We start from the raw sequence: 26,407 nt of genomic DNA, 5'->3' as shown, positions 1-26,407 counted from the left end.
GTTCTTTCTGCATGACAATGCAATGACAGATGCAGGCTACTATACATTTTGTCAAAACTTATAAAATTGGGGAAGCAGATGTGGCTCAAGCAATTGGGCTCCCATCTACCATATAGGAAGTCCAGGGTTCGATGCCCAAGGCCTCCTAGTAAAGGCAAGCTGGCCCATATGGCAAGCTGGCCATCACAGAGTGCTGGCCTGCATAGAGTATGTGCAGAAGTGCTGCCCCGCACAGGAGTGCTGGCCCATGCGGAGAGCTGGCACAGCAAGATGACGCAACAAAAAGAGACACAGAGGAGAAATAATGAGACGTAGCAGGCCAGGGAGCTGAGGTGGTACAAGAAAATGATCACCTCTCTATCACTCCGCAAAGTCCCAGGATCGGTTTCCTGAGCCAGCTAATAAGAATACAAGCAGACACAGAAGAATACACCGTGAATGGACACAGAGAGCAGACAATGGAGGGAGGGGGAGAAATAAATAAATAATTTTTTTAAAAACCTATAAAATTGTGCAGTGCAAAGTGTAAACTATAATGTAAGCTATAGACCATGGTTAGTAGCAATGCTTCAATATTGTACCACACCAATAAATGAAGGATGTTGTTAATGGGGAAAAGTATGGGAGGGGAAAAAATCCCCCCTATATTTTCAATGTAACATTTTCATAATCTAAAGTTTCTCCAAAATAAAACATTTCCATTAAAAAAATGCATATTTACAAGGTAAATAGTTAATGTAAGGAATGTACACTTAGCATTCCTTGCCTAATCACCTCTGTTTGCATCTTCCTCCCAAGGCTCCCTTTGTTGTGTCTCTCATTGTCTTTCCTCTTTGTGTCTCCTTGTTGCATCATCATCTTGTTGCCTCAGCTTACCATGCCAGCCTGTCACACCAGCTCACTGTCTTGCTCTGGGAGGCAACAGGAACCGAATCCAGGATCTCCCATATGGTAGGCAGGAGCTCAGTCACTTGAGCCACATTTGCTTCCCTCATCCACCTATTTTAAATCACAAATTTCTCATCTATTATAGCAATCCTATGAGATAGGTTTATTATCCCCATTTTTCAGATAAGGAAACAGGGGCTCAATGAAGTTAAAGTAACCTTACAAGGTCACATAACTAATTAGTTACAAACTGGGATTTGAACCTGTGCTTTTCTCTAACCATTACACTAGACTGTGAACTGTTTTGCTCTATTTTCTGATGTATCCCATCTCCTTCATAGCCCCAAACCTAAAAAGTTCTGCTGGACTGTGGAGTCTCCCAAAGTTTGTGCTAGGTGCAGAGCAGTGGGATGGGGATATGATAATAAGTAAGAAAGATTCAGTCTGCCCACCCTGCCCTGCTCCCTCCAACTCTCTTGATCTTGGCAATAATGGGTCAGAAGAAGGAAGAGCAAGAGAAGGGAGCAGGGACTCTAAGCTAGGAAGCAGGACACTCTGACCCTGGGTTTTTGGTCATCTTGACTCTTCAGTCCTGTCTCTTCACCTTATTCTTTGGTATGTATTTGTGGGGTAGAAGACAGGGCCCAGGGACTGCAGGATTTTTATATGGTAGGACGCAGGGGTGATGGGTCCTGTGGCAGGTTCCTGGTACTCAGGAGGCAAATCCATCAGCAGGCTCCATGTGCAGGACGCGGCCTAGAATCCACCGACTTTTCCTCCCTGACATTGGACACACTATCTGCCCCTTCCCTCCCCTCCCCCCACCATGGGACGGTCATATTTTCACTTCAGGGGCTTTGGGTTGTTGTGGCTACTCTGTCAGGGCTGATGAAGCACAGAAGCCCCAGATGCTCCACCCCATGGCACAGACTTCCAAAAATTTCCAGAGTTCAACTGCTTCTCAACACTGCCACCAGTATTCCAAGCAACTGCCATCTCCCACTTATATTATTGCAGTGGCCATCTATGGTCTCCGTTAGCCATCCTTGCCCTTAATAGTCTATTCCCTGCACAGCAGCCAGAGCAACCACATTAAGGCTTCAGTCAGGTCATGATACTCCTCTGCTCCATCCCTACAGTGGCCTCCCCTTTCCCCCGTCAGAGTGAAAGCCAAAGTTTTGACAAAGGTCTCTAAGGCCCTACAAAATCCGCACATTCTTGTTCTCCTCACACCACCACCCCCACGATCCCTCTCCAACTACTCTCTCCTTGCAGGCTGGGGGTGGGGGTGCTAAAAAAAATCACTAAATCATTATATTGATGCCTTTACATTATAAAATTGAAAAAGGTTAATACCAGAAATTATTCATTAGCACCTTGACATTATAAAAATATTAGAATTTCCGTCTAAGGTGACTGCCTGCCTTTGCTTGCGCAACCAAATAAACTTTTTCTCTCTTTGAAACTCCAGTGTTTCAGGAATTAGCTTCAAATACACATCAAGAAGAAAGAACCCTCTTTTTTTGCTCAGTGTCAGGAAATAAAATTTGGATAAGTCACTTAGGTTGGGTGGTAAAGTCATGGAAAATGTTCCAGCAAAAATAGATGGTCAGGGAAGCAGCTGTGGCTCAATCAATTGGGCTCCTGTCTACCATATGTGAAGGCAACCTGGCCTACACCCATGCAGAGCTGACGGCCCATGCCCGCAGAGAGCTGGCACAGCAAGATGATGCAACAAAGGGAGACAAGTAGACACAGAAGAAGGTGCAGCAAAAGGACACAGAGAGCAGACAGCAAGCAAGCCGCAAGGGGGGAGAGGAGGATAAAAAAATAAATAAAAAGCTCACCCCAACCTGCAAAAAAAAAAATAGATGGTCACTGTATTAGTCAGCCAAAGGGGTGCTGATGCAAAATACCAGAAATCTTCTGGGTGTTATAAAGGATATTTATTTGGGGTAGGAGCTTACAGATATCAGGCCATTAAGCATAAGTTAATTCCCTCACCAGTCTATTTTGAGTGCTGGAGCAAGATGGCTGCTGATGTCTGCAAGGGTTAGGTTTCCTGGGTTTCTCCCTTCCTTGGGCTTGCTTCTGTTTCCTCTGTGAGCTTACTTTCCAGGGCTCTGGCTTAAGGCTTCAGCATCAAACTCCAATGTCAAAACTCTAACATCAAAAATCCTAAACTCTGTTCTTTGCCATGCCTTTTATCTGAGTCCCCACCCAATGCCCTAATCATAACTCAATCATGCCCAGATACAGATCAGATTACACACATAATCCAATATTTCTTTTTGGAATTCATCAATAATATCAAACTGCTACAGTCACCAATCTGCCTTTGAAGGAGAGAGAAATCCTCCTCTGGGAGAAGTATATCATTTATGCTACAGCTGAACTGCATGAGATAAGGTAGTGTTGTTAAATCTCCATTTGACTCCTGGATCCACTCTCCACCCTCCTCTTTGAGCCTGGAGACTGATCTCCATGGACTGCACCTGCACCTGCACCGTAGCCTCTGCCTTCTCGTTGGGTTTGGTCAATAGGAAGCACCAGCAGATGAGAGGGCAAAAGAACAGAGGTTGGGGTATTTATCCCTCCTCCCACTTCTCAGCCCACCTCTGCCATAGTTTTGGCAATGGCTGTGTTTCTCCATTAACACAGCTGCTGTTGGGAGGTCCATCTTCCATGGCTCTCACTCTTGCTGAAGTGTGATAAGACCATTTCTTCCCTTTTTTCCTTCAGGCCTTCAGGGGTGGTAATGACTTCCAGCCTATTGCTTGTGTCTGGGTGCTTCAGCTTCCATGCTGGTTCCCTTAACCTTGCCTTAGTCTCTGTAAATAGTACCTCCATTAAACTCCTTTCATTAAAACCCCAGAGTACGCCATGAGTTTCTTGCCCAGACCTTAACTAATACAAAGGGAGTCTCCTTTTCTGTCCCTCCAATACACAGTGCTTAGCCTCTCTAAATAAATACAGCAAATTTTTTTAAAGTTGATCAGTTTGAAAGGATACCAAATCATTAGCCTCTTTGGAGTAACCATATGTGTCAGTACAGGGTAATGAAGTCATGAATGCTGGACTTTTCTTAAATAAATCACATATTCATTGAGTATTTTCTATACGCAAGGCACAATGCTGACTTTCAGGGGATTCAGAGTTGTGTTGTCAAGGAGCTTTTCATTTAATAAAGAGTAAGTACCAAAAAATCATAATACAAAGTTATATAAAATTACTAAAAAAGCAGTCTAAAAAGGTCAAATTATGTTGGCACTCAAATGATCAACTGATTTTTGACAAAGGTACCAAGGCAATCCAATAGCGAAAGGACCTTTTCAAGAAATGTTTGAACAATTTGTTTAACCATACGCAAAAAAAAAAAAAAGGAACCTCCACACTTACCTCACACTAAATACAAAATGAAACTTGAAATGGATCAAAGACCTAAATGTAAGAGCTAAAACTATAGAAAACTTTTAGAAGCATGAGAGAAAATATTAGTGACCTTGGGTATGGCCAAGACTTCTTAAATACAACACAAAAAGGCATGAACCATAAAGGAAAACAGAAATAAATTGGACTTCACCAAAATGAAAAGTTTTTTTGTTGTTTTGGGGTTTTTTTTTTTGTTTTTTGTTTTTGGCACTCTACAAAAGACACTGTTATACGTCTTTTGCATATTAGGAGATACATGATGACACTGTGATTCCATTTATTTAAAATGTAAAAGGAAATCAATTTATAAAGATGAAATTAGAGGTTATATAGGGCTGGAGAAGGATAGAGAGATTGAGAGGTGACTGCTAAAGGGTGTGGAGTTTTTTTTTTTTTAGAGTAATACAATTGTTTTAAAATTTTTTTGTGGTGATGAATGCACAACATTGTGATTATACTAAAAGCCACTGATTATACACTTTGGGTAGAGGGTACAGTATATGAATATATCCCAATAAAACCGCTTAAAAATAAATAAATGTAGAAGAATAGTCAGAAATAGTAGCTATGTACAGCAGGGGAAGCATAGAGAGATTGAGAAGTGAAGAATTTTGTGTTTTTGTTATTATTATTGAAATAATGAAAATGCTCTAATAATGATTGAAGTGATAAACGCACAACTATGTGATTACAGCAAAAACTAAAGGTGTACACTTTGGATAAACTGCATGCTTCATTAACATGTATCAGTAAAAGTGATTTGTTTGAAAAAAAAAAAGACATTGCTATATGAAAAGGCAAGTCACAGACTAAGAGAAAATAGTACAAACCCTGTATCTTATAAAGGAATTGTACATAAACACATAAACAACTCTTACAATTCAATAATAAGACAACCCAATTTTAAAAAATTAGACAATAGAAGACATGCTTCATGGAAGAAGATACATGGATGACAAAAAAGCACATGAAAAAATGCTCATTATTCATTAAGGAGATACAAGTTAAAACCACAATGAGATACTCCCAGTACACAATGAGATATTCCCACTAGAGTGACTAAAATTTAAAAGATTGATCATACCAAGTGTTGGCAAGGATGTGGAACAACTAGAATGCTGATACAATACTGGTGGAAATATAAAATGGCAAAACCAATAAGGAAAACAATTTGAGAGTTTCTTAAAAAGTTAAGAATACACCTATCATATGACACAACTGTTTCATTACTAGGTATTTACCTGTATTCACATCTATTGCTGTGAATACAAACTCGCAGCATAAAACAACACACATTTATTATCTCACAGTTTCTGTAGTTCAGGAGTCAGGGCATAGCTTAGCTGGGTCCTCTACTTCAGAATCTCACAAAGTCTTATCTGAGGCTTGAGTAGGGAAGGATCTGCCTCCAAGATTGTGTGTTAGCAGCATTCAGTAACTTGTGAGTTGACAGCTTAAGGACCTTAGTTTCTTGCTGGCTGTTTGTTGGATGCCACCCTCAGTTCTTTGCCACATGGTCCTTCCCAACATGGACACTTGCTTCCTCAAAGCCAACAAAAGAGAAGGAATCTCTCCTAGCAAGAGGGGCTTACAATCTTGTATAATTTAATCACATACACATAATCATGTACATCACCGTTTGCCATAACTTCCCCATATTCAAGGAAAGGATAATCCAAGAGCATGAATAATGGAGCCACCACACTACCTAAGAGAAATGAAAGCATATGCCCACACAAAAACTTACAAACAAATATTCTTGGCAGCTTTATTTCTATGAGTCAAAAATTGAAAGGAGGCAGCAGGGAAGGGGACTTGGCCCAGTGGTTAGGGCGTCCGTCTACCACATGGGAGGTCCGCAATTCAAACCCAGGGCTTCCTCGACCCGTGTGGAGCTGGCCCATGCGCAGTGCTGATGCAAGCAAGGAGTGCCGTGCCACGCAGGGGTGTCCCCCACATAGGGGAGCCCCACGCACAAGGAGTGCGCCCCATAAGGAGAGCCGCCCAGCACGAAAGGAAGTGCAGCCTGCCCAGGAGTGGCGCAGCACAAACGGAGAGCTGACACAGCAAGATGATGCAACAAAAAGAGACAACAGAAGCGGGCAAAGAAGAACATGCAGCAAATGGACACAGAGAACAGACAACTGGGGCGGGGGGAGGAGGGAAGAGAAAGAAAATAAATAAATAAATCTTAAAAAGAAAAAGAAAAAAAAAAGAAAGGAGGCAGCAGACTTGGCCCAGTGGTTAGGGCGTCCGTCTACCACATGGGAGGTCCGCAGTTCAAACCCCGGGCCTCCTTGACCCATGCAGAGCTGGCCCAGGCGCAGTGCTTATGCGCACGAGTGCTCTGCCATGCAGGGGTGTCCCCCGCGTAGGGGGACCCCACGCACAAGGAGTGCGCCCCGTAAGGAGAGCCGCCCAGCGCGAAAGAAAGGTCAGCCTGCCCAGGAATGGTGCCGCACACACGGAGAACTGACACAACAAAATGACGCAACAAAAAAGAAAGAAACACAGATTCCCGTGCTGCTAACAACAGAAGCAGACAAAGAAGACGCAGCAAATAGACAAAGAGAACAGACAACCGGGGTGGGGGTGGGGAAGGGGAGAGAAATAAATAAATCTTTAAAAAAAAAAAAGAAAAGGAAAAAAAAAAAGAACCCTCAAATATCCATTAACAGGTAAATGGATAAATTGTTGTATATCTACATAGCGGAACATTCAGTAATAAAAAGAAACAGGGGAGTGGATATAGCTCAAGTGGTTGAGCAGCTGCTTCTGATGTACAAGGTCCTGCGTTGGATCCCCAGTACCTCCTAAAAACAAAACAAACAAACAAAAAAAACAACTCTGGTGTTGGGGAGGATGGATGTAGCTCAGTGGTTGAGCACCCGCTTCCCATGTATGAGGTCCTGGGTTCAATCCCTGTTACCTACTAAAAAAGAAAAACAATTGACACATGTAGCAATATGAACGAATCTCAAAATAATTATACTGAGTGGAAGAAGTCGGGCAAAATTAGCTTTATATGAATGTCTCCATTTACATAAAATTCCAAAAAATGCAAACTAAACAATAGTGACGAAAAGTAGATCAGTGGTTACCTGGAACAATAGAGGAGGGAAAGAATAATTAATTATCAAGCAGCAATGAGGAAAGTAGGAATGCTGAATTTTTTCATTATCTTGATTGTGATGATGATTTCATGGGTATATACATATGTCAAAAGTCATTGAATTGTGCATCTTAATATGTGAAGTTTGATATACCTCAATACAGTCATTAAATGAGGCCTCATTAAAAACTGTTTTTAAAATATTTTTTAAAAATATTTCAGCCACTTTCAGCCAGTGTACCACATCACACTAATGCATCTTGTTAAAATAAATATTTTTACAATTACTTACCATTGAATAAAATTGATGTCAAGAAAAATAAAAGCAGTATCATAGCTGCATAAAATATTCAGGATAGGCTATGTAAACGAAGTGACATTTAAGTGGATTTTTATAGACGAAAAATATTTTTTTTTTCAAAAAAAGAATTTGATGAGTAGAGATAGGGATGAGGGCATTCTCTGCACAGAAATACTAATTCATTAATGTTTTTATTCAACAAGACCTTCTCAATTGCTCTTACCGTAATAAATTTAATTTGGGAGTGGCCAAGAAGACTCAAAATTTATCGCAGTGCTCCTGTTGCTCCTAGCCAAAAACTAAACTGAAACACATCTTTTACCTCAGTAGAAGTAAAGAATTACATTAAACAACAGCAAACTATGTAACTAAAGTCTATGTAAATCAACATTCAGTTTTATATATGTGATCAGCAGAACAGGAAATCAATTTCAGAATTTCTATCTCGAGTAAAAAGCAAAAAAACTGTAGATGTAATTACTCTGAGCAAATAAGCCTTTAATTATTCTGGGATTCTGTTTTCTCTTTTAAGGAATTATGGATTACAGGTAGAGTAACCTTCTGACTTACTGCCCAAAATGTGAGAGTGATAGTGCCATTTATTATGCCAGGACAACAGTAGTAAACCAGGTTTGTCCCAGGCAAAAGAGCTGTATTGTCATCCCAGTTACAGGGAAGTTCTGTTTCCTTAGTTTTAAGGTTAAAACCCAGATCCCTGAGCTCCACCCAAGACCTATTGAATCAGAATCTCTGGTGGAATTTGGGAAGTTATAAGCTAATGAATTGCCATCATCAGGAAGCTATGGACTCTAAAAGATATTATTAAAGATTCTTAACATTTAAAATGCTATGTCTAATAGAGAAATTCTGAACAAGGACTGGAGATTAGATGATATTAGGGAATTATTAATTTCCTTATGTGTTTTAATGATATTGTGACTACATAGGAGAATTCCTTATTTTTAGGACATACGTGTAGATGCATTTAGGGGTGGTATGTCATGATATCCACACCTTACTTTAAAGTTTTTAATTGAGTCAGTGAAAATACATACACACATAATTAAATAAAGCAGATAGTGGGTATACAGGTGAAGACTGTATGATTCTTTTCCATTTTTCTGTATGTTGGAATTTTCCATAATAAAGTATTGAGAGGAAAAGACTCTATAAAGGGGGAAAAGTGCATTTATAGGTGACACAGTATTGTTATAAATATAACGATGACAAAAAGTTGTCAAATGAAGTGATTACTAAAAAAACCAAGCCTGTAATTGCCCTTATTGGACTTTTTCCTAAGGAAAAATAAAGTGATAAAGATATTCACTGCAGTTTTGTTTAAAATAAAATTTAAAATATTATTTTTGCAACATTCTAAATACATAATAATGGCATGCTTAAATAAATTAGTGCATTGTTACATTCAAAGGAAGGGTTTTTATGCAACCATTAAAATAATCACTGTCAAGAATATATTGTACACATAGTCCTAAATTGCTACATAGTAGGTGCAAAAGAGAATCCAATATTATATCCATACCATAGCTACATAAAATTCGGATGGACCGAACTTATGTTAATTTGATTTCAAGGGCCCCAAAGGTCAGTTCATAATTCGTTAAACAACTGAATAAAATTTAATGAGCCTCGATTGATTGATGACTACCTAAATTGTAATATCCACGGAATCATTTGCCAATTACATATATTAAAAACTACACGTAAATGTGTTGCTTGAAAGGTCTCAAACAGCAAAGGAACACCCTAAGTAATGTGTGGGCTAAATGCATAGATAATGGCATAAATAATACTACCTGTCACATATTATGGGCATAGATCACGGCATAAATAATACTACCTGTCGTATGTTACCGGCTTGTCAGCCATTTCTCCGCGAAACGCTTCTGGTGTTAGGTAGCCCCTTACTTTCACCATAATTATATGCTTCCAGTGTCCCAGGCAAGGGAAGAAACTGCTCTAAGAGAGAGCGAGGTTTCCGGGGCCCCTCAACGGAGGCCCGCAGCACTGGCACAAGTCAGCCGATTCCCCAGTTGCTAGGCTTAGTTGCTAAGGCACCAACCGTGTCGCAGGAAGAGGGGGCGGTGCGCTCCCTTTTGGCGTCGTAGCGAGTCCTCTCCAGGTCGAGCGCATTTGTTCCGGAAGGAAACATTCAGCTCCCTTAAGAGCGACGGGAAAACGAAGAAAAGCTGGGAGTGACGCCTCTGCGCCGCGGAGGATTGTGGGAGGAGGTTGTCTCCAATTTCTCCTCCCCCTCCCCCTTTCCCGGCCAAGATGTCTGACATGGAGGATGATTTCATGTGCGATGATGAGGAGGACTACGACCTGGTGAGGCACAGGGAACGGAATTCTGGCGCTGGAGGTGGTGTCTGGCTTTCTGAGTCGGAGATGGGGGCAGCTGGGGCCTCTCCCCGTAAAGCATGTGTTCCTTTCAGCCTCTCCTAGTGCAGTGACAGGACGGGTTTACCTCCTCCACGATCCCGCACTGGGCCGGGGCCTTGCTTTTCCAGCATGAGGGAGAGTTAAGGAGGCAGCGAAGGGGTTGCCGAGCAGTGCGCTCCAAGTCCGAATGCCTTTTCAGTTTACACGGACGCCACTGGCCCTGGCGTCTGGTTCTCGGTCCCGCCACTACCTGCTCTTCCTCTGCGCGAGCCGCGTTGGGGACGGTGCAGCGGTCTAGGCCTCAGCATTACCTTTTCGGGCCTAGGATTCCGGGCCCCTCTTAACACTTGAACTGAGCAGGTGCGAGATGCTGGGAGAAGGGACAGAAAATTATGGGAGCCTACTGCGCCTAGGCCTAACGGCGAAACGCGACTTGTTAGTCTCCTTGAGACATAGCTTAAAGTCTTGTCCAGGGCCAGTAGTTTGAAGTAAAGGTGCGATGGAGAGTTCAGAGCAAAGACAGCTGAAAAAAGAAACTAGTTGCACTAATTGTTCTATTCTTTAAAGAGAAAAACTAGGGAAGAGATTTTGCTTTGTTGTGTGTGTGTTTTGGGGGAGGTTTGGGGTGTTAGGAAGGTGGATCCAATGGCTTTTTCCTTGACTTAGAAAATTTTCCAGTTTTCGAAGTTGAAAATACCAACTGCATAGAAATTAACGAATTTTTCTAGCTGAATGCTGCGTTTGAAAGTATCAAGGTTAAATTTATGAACGGATTTACAGCTTCAAAAAATACTAACGTTTCTGGCCGCTATTTAAAAAGATTATCTGTTGGAACTAAGAAAAATTAACTGAACCAAGTATTAGAGTCAGCTTTGCTTTGTGTTTTGGGAACGTTTTGTGCATGGCTCTTGTATGTTACGGTGATGCTGCATTATCGTAAAGTTGTGAAGTAGCCGCTTAGGGAACTCGTGGCACATCTTATATTTTAAGTACTACAAATTCTCAATGCATGATTCTCAAATATATAACTTCCTTGTATAAGTATAAGCCATAAGTTATTTCCTGTTTATCTTTCCATTTTAAAAGAAGGGACCTTTTGCACTGTAATTAACTTGAAGATCATCATTAAGATTTTATGTAGGTATGACAGTGACAGTCTTATTGTCCCCATAAAGTACTCAATTTTTGTGAGAATCTTAATCGAACATAAAGTGTTTTAACTTGGCTACTTTTCTCTAGCCTTTTAGGGCTAAACTAGATGTGCAATATAATAAAGTTGAATATGTAGTTTTATCTTTTTTTTGTTTCTGAACAAAACGTAAGATATTACTCTGCTATGTAATTAAGTGAAATTTATTTTCAGGATTCCTTAAATAGAGTGTGTGTCTGTCTGTGTCTGTTTGTGTCCCTGTGCTCCTTTCTCTCACACTACTCTGGATTTCCAATCAAAAAAGTGAAAATTTTATGTTTCACCTAATAACAGTTAAACTCTTTAGATACCATAGAATTTAATTAGTAATTTGTTTTGACTTTCTTAGCCAATTTTCTTCAATCATGCTTTTTTTTTTTAAAAAAAAAAAAAAAGAAGGTTGAGGAGACTGAGTGCCAATTCATGCTTCAAGTTGCCAAAAGAGAAGTGATATTGTTGTTTTTAACAGTACTGTAGCCTGGCTCTTTTTCCATTTCTTAGGATTTAACGAGTCTGTAAAATTGACTTGCAGTTTGAGAGACTTCTATTTTTTTTTTTAATGTATTGTTTGTTGGAAATTTTGTCATCACTTCATTAAAGTCAAGATGTTAACAAAAGTCAAGAGTATTTTTGATGTCAGTGATATTCAGCATATCTTTTATAGGTCGTCCATTAATAAATGTTAATACCCTAAAACACTTTTTGTCCTTGCCCAATTTAGTGGAAGCAGGTATTCATTTCTACCTATCTCTAAAATTATACTGTTTGTATCCAAGATAGTAAATAATCATTTGTGCCCAAGATCTAAAAGAAAAGAGAACAGATTTGATAAATAATAAGAAGCAAATGTAGAAGAAATTCAGTATACTTGACTTGACGTTTATTCCTAAGATCTGTTTGATTTTTTATTAGAGGCAGAAGCAGGCATTTTCTAAGCAGAGTGATCTATGTAGAAGTAAATAAAGAGATAGGAGATGGTACTGGTAAATGACATTTAATCAATGTTATATATTACAGATTTTCAAGTTATTCACTGACGTAATTTTACTAAATAACTCAAATGCCATTCATTAGTTAAGTTGATAATGCCATTGAAAGTTAACTCTTAGAATTCCACAGTCCTACCATCCTAACATGAAGTTACTTAATATTTCTAATAGTCTTCTTAGAAAGGATTTAAGATAGATTGACTTCAAACCAAAAAAAATATTCTTCGGAAGGTCTGTTAATCCTTGTGTATTGACCAAGCTATGAGCCTCATTGTATTCCAGACTCAGAGTTGGTATAGTGAATGAATGTTTGCTAGTGTGGTTTTTTGCCTTGGCTTATTATAGTCAATAGTTATTGGGAAGCGGACTTGGCCCAGTGCATAGGGCGTCCATCTACCACATGGGAGGTCCGCGGTTCAAACCCGGGGCCTCCGTTACCCGTGTGGAGCTGGCCCACGCACAGTGCTGATGCGCATAAGGAGTGCCGTGCTACGCAGGGGTGCCCCCACGTAGGGAAGCCCCATGCGCAAGGAGTGCATCCTGTAAGGAGAGCCGCCCAGCGAGAAAGAAAGTGCAGCCTGCCCAGGAATGGTGCGGCACACGCGGAGAGCTGACACAGCAAGATGACGCAACAAAAAGAGACACAGATTCCCATGCCGCTGACAATAGAAGCAGACAAAAGAAGAACACTCAGCAAATAGACACAGAGAACAGACAACTGGGGCAGGGGGTAGGAGGAAGGGGAGAGAAACAAACAAAAAATAAATCTTTAAAAAAAATAGTTATTATAGTTTTAATGCCCTAAAAATGTTCTATTTTGTCTACTATTTTGGTGGAGGAGGAAGATGAGTCTCTGATTTTGGCCACAAAATCTTCTGTAAAAGATTTGAAATCTCTTTGTCACTATTTTAACAAAATCAACAGAGAAATGATGTGTTGGACTTTGTTTCCCATGTTATAAAGAACCTTCCATGGCTTAACAATTCAAAAATGACACTTCTTTCTTTTTTTGAAATTTATTTATTTCTCCCCTCCCCCAGTTGTTTGCACTTGCCGTATCTGTTCATCTTCTTTATTTCTTTTTAGGAGGCACTGGGAACCAAACCTGGGGCCTCCATTGTGGGAGGAAGATGCCTAATCACTCGAGCCATCTCCATTCCCTATTTTGTTGTGTCTTTTCATTATGTTTTTCTTCTTGTGCCTCTTGTGTCATCAGGTTGCTTCAGTTTGCTGTCCTTCTAGTCTTCTTTAGGAGACACCGGGGACTTCTGCTCCCTGCTCTCTCATGTTTTTTTCTTCTTGTGTCTCTTGTTGCATCAGCTTGCTTGTCCTGCCTGTTGCACTAGCTCGCTGTCTTTTTTAGGAGACACCAGGAACCAAATGACGGACTTGCCATGTGGTAGCCAAGATCCTAGTCACTCAAGCCACATCCGCTTCCCAACACTTTCATTTTTAAAAAGAGTTTTGAGTTGATGTGAATAGAACCTCGTGAGCCCATTTGATGAAGTGGTAGATGAAATAATGTGGGACAAGGACAAAAGAATAGCTTTTAGGGATTTGTGTGTGCAGTATAAAAAGCTTATTCATTGTGCAGATAAGGAGCTTGGAGCTTTTAATTTATTTTCCTCTGAGGCTATTGTCCCTATACCTTACTCCTTGACAAACGAAATGTTGGGGATCTTCAAAAAGAGATTTCAAACAGTAGACTTTTATAAAGGTCTGGGCCACTGTTTCCTGTGCTGCACACACATTTGGAATTCTGAATGTAGTCTTCACTGGGATGAGGCTTGATTGTACAGTTGAGGCTTTTAAACAACATGTTTCCACTTGGGCATTATATACTTAAAAATAGTCATCTGGGATGTTCATCATCATTATTTTTTACAATTTTAAATAATTAGGAAAAAAACTAAATGATCAGTAGTAAGAGAGTACTAATTCTAATCAAGAGGATGATTAGATAAATTATAGTTTAGCCATGGCATGGAAAGCTATGCCAGCATTTCATACTGTTCTTCTAAGGGATATTCAGTGACATGAAAAAATAATTTTTTTGAAAGCAGTTTTATTGAGATATATTCACATACCATACAGTCTGTATACTTATCTCACATACGATAGTCTATCCAAAGTGTACAATCAATGGCTTTTAGAATAATCAATGTTGTGCACTCATCACCACAGAAATTTTTAGAACAATTTCATTATTCAAAAGAAAAAACCTCTGAAAAAGTACTTTTGATAAATTATATCAGTCAGAACTCTTGGTTATAAGTGACTGATATACAAGTAAAACTAGCTTCAATGAAAAAGAGAATAGAACTACTTATATCACTGGGAAAGGCAATAATGGCTTGTGGTTTCATAGGTACAAATGATAGTGTCAGGTCTTTGTTTCAGCCTCTCTGCCTTGGGCTGCTTTCCTCACTGTGTTGGCCTAATTGTTTTCTTACTAGTATCTTAACCTCAAAGGCAAGAGAATTCTTGTTAGTTCTAACATGGAAATCCCAGGAAGTACTTATGTTGACCCAGTAATTAGATCTATGTGGCAGGCCACTCACTGTAGAGATGGGTTGCTGGCCCTTCTCTGTGGGAGGCACACTGTAATTGAAAAACCTTATCAAGACCACATAGAGAAAGGGAAGGGTCCATCACCTATGCTGGGCACACATGAATCCACTACAAATATTAAGCTTTTTTTTTTTAGGAGGTACGGGGGATTAAACCCATGACCTTGTACATGTGAAGCAGACACTCAGCCACTGAGCTATACCCACAAATGTTGAGTTTAAAAAATAATCTAGACTAATGTAATCTGTATTATACCAACTTCATTGGGTGGAAAGAATTTTTAAAATCTAGAACTAAATTATAGGTGATTTTTAATTTAGTTTTTAAAACTTACTTCTTTCAAATTTTTCACAGAAAGCCTATTTTACTTTTTTTTATTTTTTATTTATTTATTTTTTTTGAGGTACCAGGGCTGGGGATTGAGGCCAGGACCTTGTCTGTGGGAAGCCACCGCTCAACTGCTTGAGCCACATCTGCTCCCCTAAATTACTTTTATTGCTGGCATAGGGATGTGGATTGCAGTTTGCAAATGATGAGCAAAAGTGTTACCTTGGCCTTGGGAGGCCAAACAGTGATTGTCATTGCTCAAAATTTATTTACCACAGAGTTCCTCTTGAAAAATTTTCTTCAGAACCTGAAGTGTTTTTAACTTAGCTTTATAAATAGGTAAAACATTCATGTGGCTCAAAAATCAGAAGATATGAAAATGTATACATGAAGAGTTTTCCTTCCGTTCTTTTTCCCCATATGCCCAGTTCCTACCCCTCCTGATGAGAATCAAAAATACATTCCTATTCTCCCTCCCCCCCTTTTATTTTTTATCAGAGTAGCATATTATATATATATATGTTCTACACTTTGCTTTTTAATTTAATTTCTTTTAGAGGTTATTCCATTAATTTTGAAGAGAATTTTTACAGCTGCATTGATTTTATGAATATATCATACTTTATTTAACCAATTCCCTGTTGTTAGACATTTATGTGTTTTCTATCTTTTGCTGTTATAAACAATGTGCAGGGTTTTTTTTTTCTTAATAACTTCAGCTGTAGCCAGGCTTTGTCCTTTGGGTAGGTTTAGCTGAAAAATATATTCAGAATCAGGTATGATGAAATAAATTGGGCTGTCAAAATGGATGATGCTGTTTTAAGTTAGAAACTCCTAACTCTAATGGGATTAGTTTTCTTGAGAATTTTGGAAGCCTTATTAATCATCTGTGGCAATATCATTGGAACAATTTTACTACCTTTTACCACTACTACTTCAAAGAAAAATATTGATTTATAATATTAGTTTTGATAAGTACTTGAGTGACTTACCTAAATTTATAGCACAAGTTAATGGAAGAGTCAGAACTAGAACCCAAGTCTAATGACTTATATGGTGTTTGTCCTTGGGAAATTTAATTTGAAGACTGAATGTTTAGGACAATAAAGAATGTTCTGATTTACACCATAGCCAACAAATTACGATCTGTTAATTCGAGTGTAATGTTTAAAAGTTCAGGAAACTTTGTTAAACCACAAATGGCTATACAGAATTGGGTTATATCTGGTTATTGGGACATGCCCAACATCTGGTACAGTTGTCTAGGCATGGTCAAGTCTCAGGAAGCTTTTGTTAATGGTGACTCTTATTCTCCCAGAGCACATTTCTTAGGATCTCTATTGGCAACAGACACAGGAGTAAGTAGATGAATTATGGAACTGACCCCATTCAGTAGTGGCTCCATTCCAAAATATATTTGAAATTGTTCCCAGCTGTTGTATATTGTGTTATTTCAGAACACACTTCAAAACACTTTTTGTTTCAATTAAGCAAACATTGGTCAAGCATTTTCTATATCCCTAGGGCTGGGGATACCAAGGTGAATAAGGGAAATTTTCTGCTTTTGAGAAGATCACAGTGGGGCAGATAAAGAGGGATGGGAACAGCACACACAGTTCTGTGTTAGAGAAGTGAATAACTTAGGAGAACATTTATTTTGCTAAGAAGAGTTGGAGAAAAAAATAACAAGAAAGGTGATCTTTTCAGGTAATCCTTGATGAATATATTTCTGAGAACTGTTAGGATTGGGGGCATGGTAGGAGAAAAGTGGGAAAGTTGTTAGAAGGGGAAATGGTTTCGAATTCCTAGCAAAGAGAACAGTTTATGCAAAACCCCAGAGATTTGTGTAGCATATCTGGAGAAAGTATGGAAAGTATAGTATAGTATTGCTTAGGGGAAATATCAGGACATGAGTTACAAAAGTAGTTTGGAACTATTATTCAACTTTTGTGGGTTTTTTTTTTTTTTAATCCCTTCTACAGTATTCAAGTATTTGTTTTTCATATATTGTTTAAACTCTTTGGGTTTTTTTTTTTAAGATGTATTTTATTTATTTCTCCCCACACCCCCATCCCCCTGCCTGTTCCCTCTGTTGTCTGTTCTCTGTGTCCATTCACTGTGTGTTCTTCTGTGTCTGCTTGTATTCTTATTAGGTGGCTCCTGGAACCAATCCTGGTACCTCCCATAGTGGGAGAGAGGCGATTACTGTCTCAGGCCACCACGGCTCCCTGTTCTGCTCGGTCTTCTTACTTTCTCTTCTCGCTGCGCCAGCTCTCTGCATCAGCCAGTACTCCTGCGTGGGGTGGCTTTCCTACTCAGGGCAGCACTCCTGTGTGGGGCTGCATTCCCGCATTGGCCGGCACTCTGCATGGACCAACTTGCCCTCACCCGGAGGCCCTGGGCATCAAACCCTGAACCTCCTATGTGGTAGACAGGAGCCCAATTGGATGAGCCACATCCATTTCCCAACTCTTTGTTTTTTAAGGCATTCTTAATATAATGATTAAAATTCATTTTCTCTTTCTACTAAAACCATTTTGTTTAAACTTTTACAAAGTTTAGTTTTCTCTTGTTCATTTGATAATTCACATACCTCAGGCTAGCTTCTCCTCCTATATTCCCTGTTCTGATTAATGGCACCATATGTGACCAAGCCAGAATTTGGGTGTCATTATAGACAACTTTATTTCCCTTTATCTTGTGCGTATTTGGTTGGTCCCACTGATTTTACATCCTAACATCGTTTACCATCTTCTGTATTTATTCCATTCCCTTCCCTTCTTTTTCTCCCCATTTTATTACTTAGGATAAGCCCTCCCATCATCTTTTCACCAGATTCTTGTCAGAATACCCAATGAGCTACCTTAATTGCTGCCTGTCTATCCAATATGAGTTCGTCGATCATCAGTCCTTTCAAATCCAAATAAGGCTATTCATGGTTCTTCCAAATGTGTAAGGCTATTTCAGACTTCCGTGCTTTTACACACATTAATTGCACTGGTTTTTTAAAAGATTTATTTATTTATTTTCCCCTCCTTTCCCCCTGCCCCATTGCCCACATCCACCCACTGCATGATTCTCCATATCTACCTCTCCCCTTGTCCTCTCCTCTCATCCGCTCCCCCACCGAGGGACCCACCAGGACTCAATGTGGAGAGAGGTTCCTGCCAGCCTTACCACCCCAGTTCCTGGTCTCCCCTGCACCTTATCCTGACCCCTCCTTTCTCTTTTTGTTGTCTCATCATCTCACTGCATGACTCACCCTTGCGGGCACTGGCTCACTGCATGAGCATTCAGCTCACAACACGGGCACTGGCTTGCCCCACAGGCACTGACCCACCCTGCAGACACTGGGCCACTGCACAGACACGTTTCTTCTTCCTCCTTTCCACCAGGAGGACCAGTGATCGAACTGGTTCCCACCACATGGCAGGCAGAAGCCCCATAACCAGAGCCATATCCGCTTCCCTAATTGCTTTGTTTTAAATGCCCTTCCTCATTCCTGGCAACTCCTACTGTACTTCCAGATTTGTTCCAAGAATATTCTTCCTCAAACTCACTGAAAAGTAGTTGATTACTCCTTTTTTGGCTGCTACTTTATCTACTGTTTGTCTGTATTGTTTTCATTGTGTTATATTGCAGTTTTGTTTGCATATCTGTCTCTTAATAGAGGGGAGGTTAATTTGCATTTGTGTGAACAACAGTCAGTTGCTAGTATATACTGAAGATCATTATTTAGAGTATAAATAGTATAAATAATAGAAGACTAATCTATACAACAGGAGTAGTCTTCTAAAGACTTTTCAGAATATCATCAGTGTTAAAAACCATGGCATTGTAATAACCAAAGAATGGTTTTCTGTAGTACACAACTTGTATTGATGGTGATTAACTAAACTGCAAATGACAGTTGGTGATGGTGGCTAATTAAAGCCATATAAATATGATGTTGCAGATCATAACAAGGCCTGTTTATAAGTAACCAGTTGGTTACATACAATTGTACCAGTTCTCATTTATTTAGACATTTTAGCAATAACATTTAAGAGTTGGATTGCAACTATACAAAAATGTTATATATTCCATTTCTTAATGCATATAATATGAAAAAAACAAAAGAATATATTCAGAGAATGTTGAGGGCTAGAGCGTTTAATCTTAATCATTGTTTTCTGTTGGACTTAAAGCATGTGAAGTTTAAAAATATTGATCTGGAGCCTGTCAGATCCTAGTTTTGTTTATAGCCATTGTTGTACTATAATAGATGCTCAGTGATTGAATGACAAGGCACTGTGTCAGACATGGCAAGAAATGTAGAAGTTCCTGTTTTCAACAGTATTATAATTGATTCAGTAATTTCCAGATAATTGAAGTTAATTCCTAAAATATTTTCTGTTTCCCGTTTGCTGGCATCCCCACATTCTACTAATGTCTTATGTACCTCTCTCTACTTTTACTCCCCTCTCCTCATAGCCTGGCCTAGTTGTTTCCTTTAATCTGATGTGGGCCAAGGAATTAAAAATAAATGGGCTTTAAATGAGAGTCCAAATTTTAGACTTTATGATAAATGTAAATTGGAAATTTTTTTATTTTACCTCCAGGTTCAGGGCTACATTCCTGAAGGTTTGGGTAGCAGAAAAGCCAGCTTCTGATCAAACAAGCTATACCTATACCTTAATGAACAACTTTAAGTGAAATTTTGAGCCTTTTTAAAAACTTATTTTCTGTTAAATCCTATATTTTTTTAGAAATGTTTATATTTGTTCCAAGTTAACTAGACAGAGAAGAACTGTTTTCCTAAGGTGTAGAATAGATTTTATAGCTATGACACTCTATCCCAGAACACTCACAGAAGTTGGTCTTCTCTGAGCCTTTAAAATGAGATATAAAATGATATGCAGAATTTAACCAGATGAAGAGTGGTGGGAAGAAAAGGATATAGCTTGGAAAGGTGGGAAATAGTTTGCCAATTGTGAAGTAAGACCAGAGTGGCTGCACAACATGAATGAAGGAGAGCTTAATAGGAGATGGGACTCAGTTAGGAGTCATATTTTGATTATTTTAAGAGCAATGGAAGCCATTTTTGAGAAAAGGAATGAGATAATTAAGATTTTATAAAGATTATTTTGCCTTTGTAGCGTGAGAAGATTGAAGCTTGACTGGTTCAAAGAAGAATGGGAAGGCTATTGTAGTCAGCAGAAAAGTGAAAGTGGTTTGGTAGGTGAAGATAGCAGCAGGGGAGAGGGTAGAAATAGATAAATCTGAAATTTATTCTGGAGATAGAATCAGTAGGACCTTTTTTTAATTCTTAATTTTTCTTTTTAAAGAAGCTTTAAAGTATATAAATGTTACATAAAAAATATAGGGGATTCCCGTATGCCCCGCTCCACCCACACACACACACCCTCAACATCCCTCATTGGTACATTTGCCACAATTGATGAACATATATTGAAGCATTGCTACCAACAGTGGACTACAGTTTACTTTATAGTTTAAACTCTGTCCTGCACAATTTTATAGGTTATAGCAAAATATATAATGGCCTGTATCTATCATTGCGATATCATGCAGGATAATTCCAATATCCTGAAAATTCCCCCTTATTACACCTATTCTTCCCTCCCCCTCTCCTCCTAACCTCTGGTGGCCACTGCCTTTATAACAATGGTAAAAGTTCTCCCATTGCTAGAATAATAATACATCTGCTTTAGTCCATTGTTCATTCCCCAATCTTGAGGATTTGGGAATGGTGATGCCCACTCTGTTTCTAATTGAAAGGGAACTTAGGTCCCATGGGGCAGATGGATGGAAATATCTTGCTTGCAATTGTAGACACTCTCTGTTCCTTGGGATGGATGTTGTCCATGGTCATCATCATGTTAGTTTTCCTGGGTGAATTCAATGAACTGGAGAATAGGTGTTGCACCTCTGTTGAGATTCAGGACTCAACTGGCTCATGAACGGACCAAAGATTTAAGTCTCTGGGACTTATATTTAACAAGTATAGTGCTAATTATAGGTTCAAATAAAAGTGGCAGAAGAGCCATGTGTAGGGCAACTATAAATGAGTCTTAACATTGTTAAACTGGGAGCTTAAATTCCAAAATAAGGTCCACTGACAAGGTGCTGAATTCCTGAGTATTTCTGCCCTGCTCATAGTATATAGATGTCTCTAAAGCCTTCATGAGCCCCACTGTTTGAGGCACTTTTTACTGTGGCAGTCATTAAGATCCTGCTGAGACATGCATAAGCATAACCTCCAGAATGACCTCCCAACTCACTTTGAAATCTCTTAGCCATAAAAACTCATTTGTAGGGAAGGGGTATGGCTCAACCAGTTGAATGTTCGCCTACTACGTGGGAGGTCCTGGGTTTGGGTCCCGGTTCCTTCTAAAGAAGATGAGCAGATCCTGTACCTGCAGCAATGAGGTAGATGCCCCCACCATGAGCTAGATGGTGCATGTGTTGCAACGAGCTGGATGTTGCAGCATATGGGGAGCAGATGTGGCTTAGGCCATTGAGCATTCGCCTCCCATATAGGAGGTCCTGGCTTCAGTTCCCAGTCCTACCTGGAGAAGGCAAGGAAACAATGAGACAGAACTGAGAAAACCATCTGGTGGAGGGGGGATAAATAATAATAATAAAAGTAATTAAATCTTTTTTTTAAAACTCACTTGTATTTAATATTTTCCCCTTTTTGTCAAGGTTTTTTTTTTTTTCAAATGTAGTGCTAGTTGGAGTTTGGTAATCCCTTGATGCCAGGGAGGCTCATCCCTGGGAGTCATCTCCCATGTCAGGCGGGAGGGGGAAGGTAGTACGTTTATATGCTGAGTGTGGCTTAGAGAGAGAGCTACATTTGAGCAACAAGGAGGCTGACAGGAGGTAACTCTTAGGCAATATATAATACTAGACTAAGTTTCAATTTCAAAAGAAAAAGTTCATAAGTAGTCATATCAAGGGCCTGACATAATGGTCTGTCTTCCTTCACCTAGGCACTGCTCTTGTACTCAGGGGATTCTTGCTGCTCTACCAGAGAACGTAGCAGGACTCCCCCAGATGGGAATTGGTTATTGTGAGTCTCCACCCACTGAGGCAATGTCCCGTGACCACTTGAACATATTCATATGCCTTAGAGGCATGTCCCAGGTGCACCCCTCCCCACACATCCCCCCATTACCAACACCCCGTACCAGTGATCCTCCTCTGCCTCAGTTGTGACCATTCTGTGATCCAAAACTTCTCCAAAAATGAAACCAACACAATAACCAAATAAAATTAATAAGAAAATGAAATAATAGTTTTTAAAAAATACAGAAATATTTTTAATTGAAAAAAAATTTTAAATTTTTATACATCGTGTCTTTCATCCCTGAAAAATATCTCTTATCTTGTTTATCCAGTGACATTTTCGTCCAAATATTCCTCCACTGTCTTATTTTTTCCATTTTATCTTCAAAGAAGCTTTAGGTTACAGAAAAGTTATGTATAAAATATAGAGGATTCCCATATACCCCACACCCTTCCCCTTTTCCACTCTCCCCTATTAATATCATTTCACATGTGAATGGTACATTGTTACAATTGCTGTACAAATATTGAAGCATTGCTACTAACCATGGTCAGTGGTTTACATTATGGTTTACATTTTCTACCATATACTTTTATAGGTTTGGCAGTGCTTGTCTTTGAGGAGGAGTAGGGTGGGGGTGTTGGGTTGGAATATCCATGGAACTAGGGGGAGGTTTGAAGGAAGGAACAGGTGAACTTTGGAGATTTGCAGGTCTTTGGTTAAAAATACAATGGTGGGAATGTTCTTTTGGCAGATATGGCAGGGAGGATTACTGGGGTAGGGCAGCAAATAATATATGGAATAGGACACAACTGGGGCATGCTTCTGTGGAATATGTAAGCGTTCATCTTGTCATAGTGTGTTATCTTGGTGGGTAGAAACGCACACAATAAACAAGAAATTATTAAAGTCTCATCCAGGGGAGTCCTGCTGTGTTCTCAGTCAGAGGGACAAGAATCCCTCGAGAACACAGGAAGTGCCCAATAAAAGAAAACAGACCAATATGTCAAGCCCTTAGTATTATTGCAAGTAACTGTGAATCTTATTCTTCAAGAATTGAAATTTAGTGGTTCCATTGGTTTGGAGGGGAGAAGAAGGGAAGAATAGAGTAGATGGAACATAGGGTACTTTGGGGGCATGTGGAGTTGTTCTACATTTTAAATTTCTCCAGTAGGACTTTTTTACATTCCATTAGTCGGACTGCCTTTGGTTCTTCAGTTACCTCTCGTTTATCCTATTTTTGCATGTGCTTTTTTCTTTCCCCTTTCCCATTTTGTCTAGCAGGCAGACTCCCATTTATTTTTAAAAACCTACCTCAGAAGCTGTCACTATCACAGCATCATTTGATGTATAGTTCTTGAATTTTATTCATTCTTAATATTTTTTTTTAATAGGAGGTACGAAGTATTGAAGCTAGGACCTTATACGTGGGAATCAGGCACTCAACCACTGAACTATACTTGCTCCCCAATTCTTTAATTTTGCAGTTTCATTACAGTAAAACCTAGATTACATGGGTTAAGAAGTGAATGATTATAAAATTTATGTACCACTCACAGCTTGATCTCATCACTAAAAGTAGTATTCCAAGGAACTTTCATTTGTTAAACGTGCTTCAAGGAGTGCCAGCACTTCCTGTCCTCACACAGGAAATAATTAGCCTCTAGAGGGCATATGTTACCGAGCCACTATTTCAGTTCTTACTATGGCCAGACAGAACTTGTTTTACATCCTACATCCCCTTCCATCTAATGGTTATAGGGAAAAAATTTATCTTGCATTAATGTATCTTTGAAATTTCTGACACTAGTTACACTCATTGTACCTTCATTCGTACACGTGTGAAGCATTACAGACGTTTCCCTAAATACCTCTGTAAAAGAAATTTATAAACTAATTTGGATTTAGAAATAATTCTGTAATACTGTTCTTGTCTTTTTGTGTTTACTTCCATATTTTAAACTCTTGTTTATACTGCTCCACAAAATATTTGTTTCGTTCCAAATTTCCCTTCTGCCTTATTGTTCCAATACTGTTTTTCACCAAGAACTGAATTCGTGTGATGGAAGCTCATAAAATTATATAAATCCATTTAATTTTTTTATTTGTTCTAAAACCACATTAATAGCTATTACTATAACTGAACAGCTGTTGAGTAATGTAGAATGCAGATAACACAAATATTCTTAACATAATTATATTTAGAAATATAGCATTATATAATATGTAGATCATCAACCCTAGGTAGTATGGCCATGTTAGAATAATGACGTTTAGATTTAGGAAGAAAAGGAAATTACAGAATCAAAGATGAATACTTAGAACATACTTGCAATAAGTTTTTGCCAGGTTCCATGACCAGCAGTAGGTTAACCACCAAAGAATTGAGGGGTCATTAGCCAGTATTAGTTCTTTGCTTTATGCTTTGGTATTATTGATCCTATAGAAACTGTAGTTTTAATCTAAAAGAAATAAATTATTCTGTTCTATGCATTTGATTTGAGCTTTTTTCCCCTTTTAAAAATGATTGTTGGGAAGCAAATATAGCTCAAGGGGTTGAGTGCCTGCTTCTCACACGTGAGGTCCCAAGTTTGGTTCCTGATGCCTCCTAAAAAAAATGGCAAGCCACAAGCAAACAAACAGGAAAACCAACTCAGGGTTGCAGATGTGGCTCAGTGGTTGAGCACTGGCTTCCCATATATAAGTTCCCGGGTTCAATTCCTGGCCCTGGTACCTCAAAGAAAAAAAAAAAAAGATTAAATAGCAGCAGCCATTATGTATTCAAGACATGTATTCAATGTTTTGTATAAACATACAGGTTTGTTTTGGTTTTTTTCGTATTAACAGCATTCACTTTTTACAATGCAATGTGTGCATTTCTTACTTTCATTTTCATTTTTCTTTCTTTCCAAAACACAGGAATATTCTGAAGATAGTAACTCTGAACCAAATGTGGATTTGGAAAATCAGTACTATAATTCCAAAGCATTGAAAGAAGATGACCCAAAAGCAGCATTAAGCAGTTTCCAAAAGGTTCATATTTTTTCTAGTTCATTCTTTATCTTAAAGTTTTGTTTTTTAATGATGTCTTAAATAAGTCCCTAGTGATTTTATCCCAGAAATGTGTTTTGAGGACTCTAAGGTAAGTTTGCATTAGGAAACACAAGCAAATACTTTAAAAGGGTCATCCTGTTGATATTTTTCAGTTAAGCTATCTATGGAGCAGATCTGTTGTCTTGAAAAGCTGGCAGATTAACCAAAGTGATAAGCAGTAGATATCACTGCAATTCTATTTGTACTTTTCGGGACAGATCATATAACAATAGGTGTGTTTTACTATTGTTGTTGTTATTATTATTTATTATTCTAAATACCTTGGTTTCATGGTACACTTTTAGGTTTTTACCACCAAGCAGTTATTCAGGGAGGTGGGGAGTACTTCAGAAACTGTATTGTAATCAAGAAGTAATTCATACTTTATCTGAAAGAACTTCAAAACAAGCTTGCTTGTCGTTACATATTTTGAGGTGTTTGTTTTTTTTAAGCCTTTTAAGGGAGCATGTGTAGCTCAGTGGTTGAGTGCTTCCCATGTATGAGATCCTAGGTTCAATCCTCACTAGCTCCTAAAAGAAAAAACATTTAAAACTGAAATTAAGAAATGTTGGCATTCTTGGGGGAAATGTATATGATGTAAAATTAATTCAAAACATAGATACTATGTGTCATTAGAAAATAATGTAGTATTAAGTTGGTCTAAAAATGTCCTCCTTTTTTTTAGGTTTTGGAACTTGAAGGTGAAAAAGGAGAATGGGGATTTAAAGCACTGAAACAAATGATTAAGATTAACTTTAAGTTGGTAAGATTTTTTTTGTTTTTTTGTGACAGTTTTTTTTTTGTGTCTTAAAATCTATGCATATGCCTTACATAAACGTTATATATGGTACACTTTCCATGATAAGCTATGAAACTTAGCTCACAGAAGGCCTTGGTTTCATTATGTAATGCAAATGCTCAGAGATACACCTGGGAGAAAAGAAGCAACAGCTTTTTGTTTATTTCAGTTACTTCTGGATATATTTCAAATAATACTGATGATTTAGTGTTCAAAAAGCTTGTATAAACAAAT

The 26,407-nt window shown here is 38.8% G+C and overlaps 2 protein-coding genes across 4 annotated transcripts in view; one reads left to right on the top strand and one right to left on the bottom strand.

The window, feature by feature from the left end:
- GALK2 (galactokinase 2) overlaps nt 1-9,969 on the bottom strand; it is a 210,146-nt gene extending 200,177 nt beyond the window's left edge. Inside the window, exon 1 of one of the 2 annotated variants that reach the window (XM_058294170.2) lies at nt 9,814-9,969. In XM_058294170.2, the coding sequence (XP_058150153.1) occupies nt 9,814-9,884 (71 nt within the window). In that variant the 5' untranslated portion in view covers nt 9,885-9,969. Of the gene's footprint in view, nt 1-9,591 lie in introns of both variants that reach the window. The other variant, XM_004471789.5, reaches the window with a different exon arrangement.
- A 33-nt stretch (nt 9,970-10,002) lies between these two features.
- The window catches only part of COPS2 (COP9 signalosome subunit 2), a 39,077-nt gene continuing 22,672 nt past the window's right edge, over nt 10,003-26,407 (top strand). For both annotated transcript variants that reach the window (XM_012530358.4, XM_004471791.4), the window contains exons 1-3: nt 10,003-10,079; nt 25,201-25,314; nt 26,060-26,137. In XM_012530358.4, the coding sequence (XP_012385812.2) occupies nt 10,026-10,079; nt 25,201-25,314; nt 26,060-26,137 (246 nt within the window). In that variant the 5' untranslated portion in view covers nt 10,003-10,025. The remainder of the gene's footprint in view (nt 10,080-25,200; nt 25,315-26,059; nt 26,138-26,407) is intronic.

This window comes from Dasypus novemcinctus, chromosome 3, assembly GCF_030445035.2.
Source record: "Dasypus novemcinctus isolate mDasNov1 chromosome 3, mDasNov1.1.hap2, whole genome shotgun sequence".
Taxonomy (NCBI): domain Eukaryota; kingdom Metazoa; phylum Chordata; class Mammalia; order Cingulata; family Dasypodidae; genus Dasypus; species Dasypus novemcinctus.
This window is presented reverse-complemented; position numbering and strand designations above follow the sequence as displayed.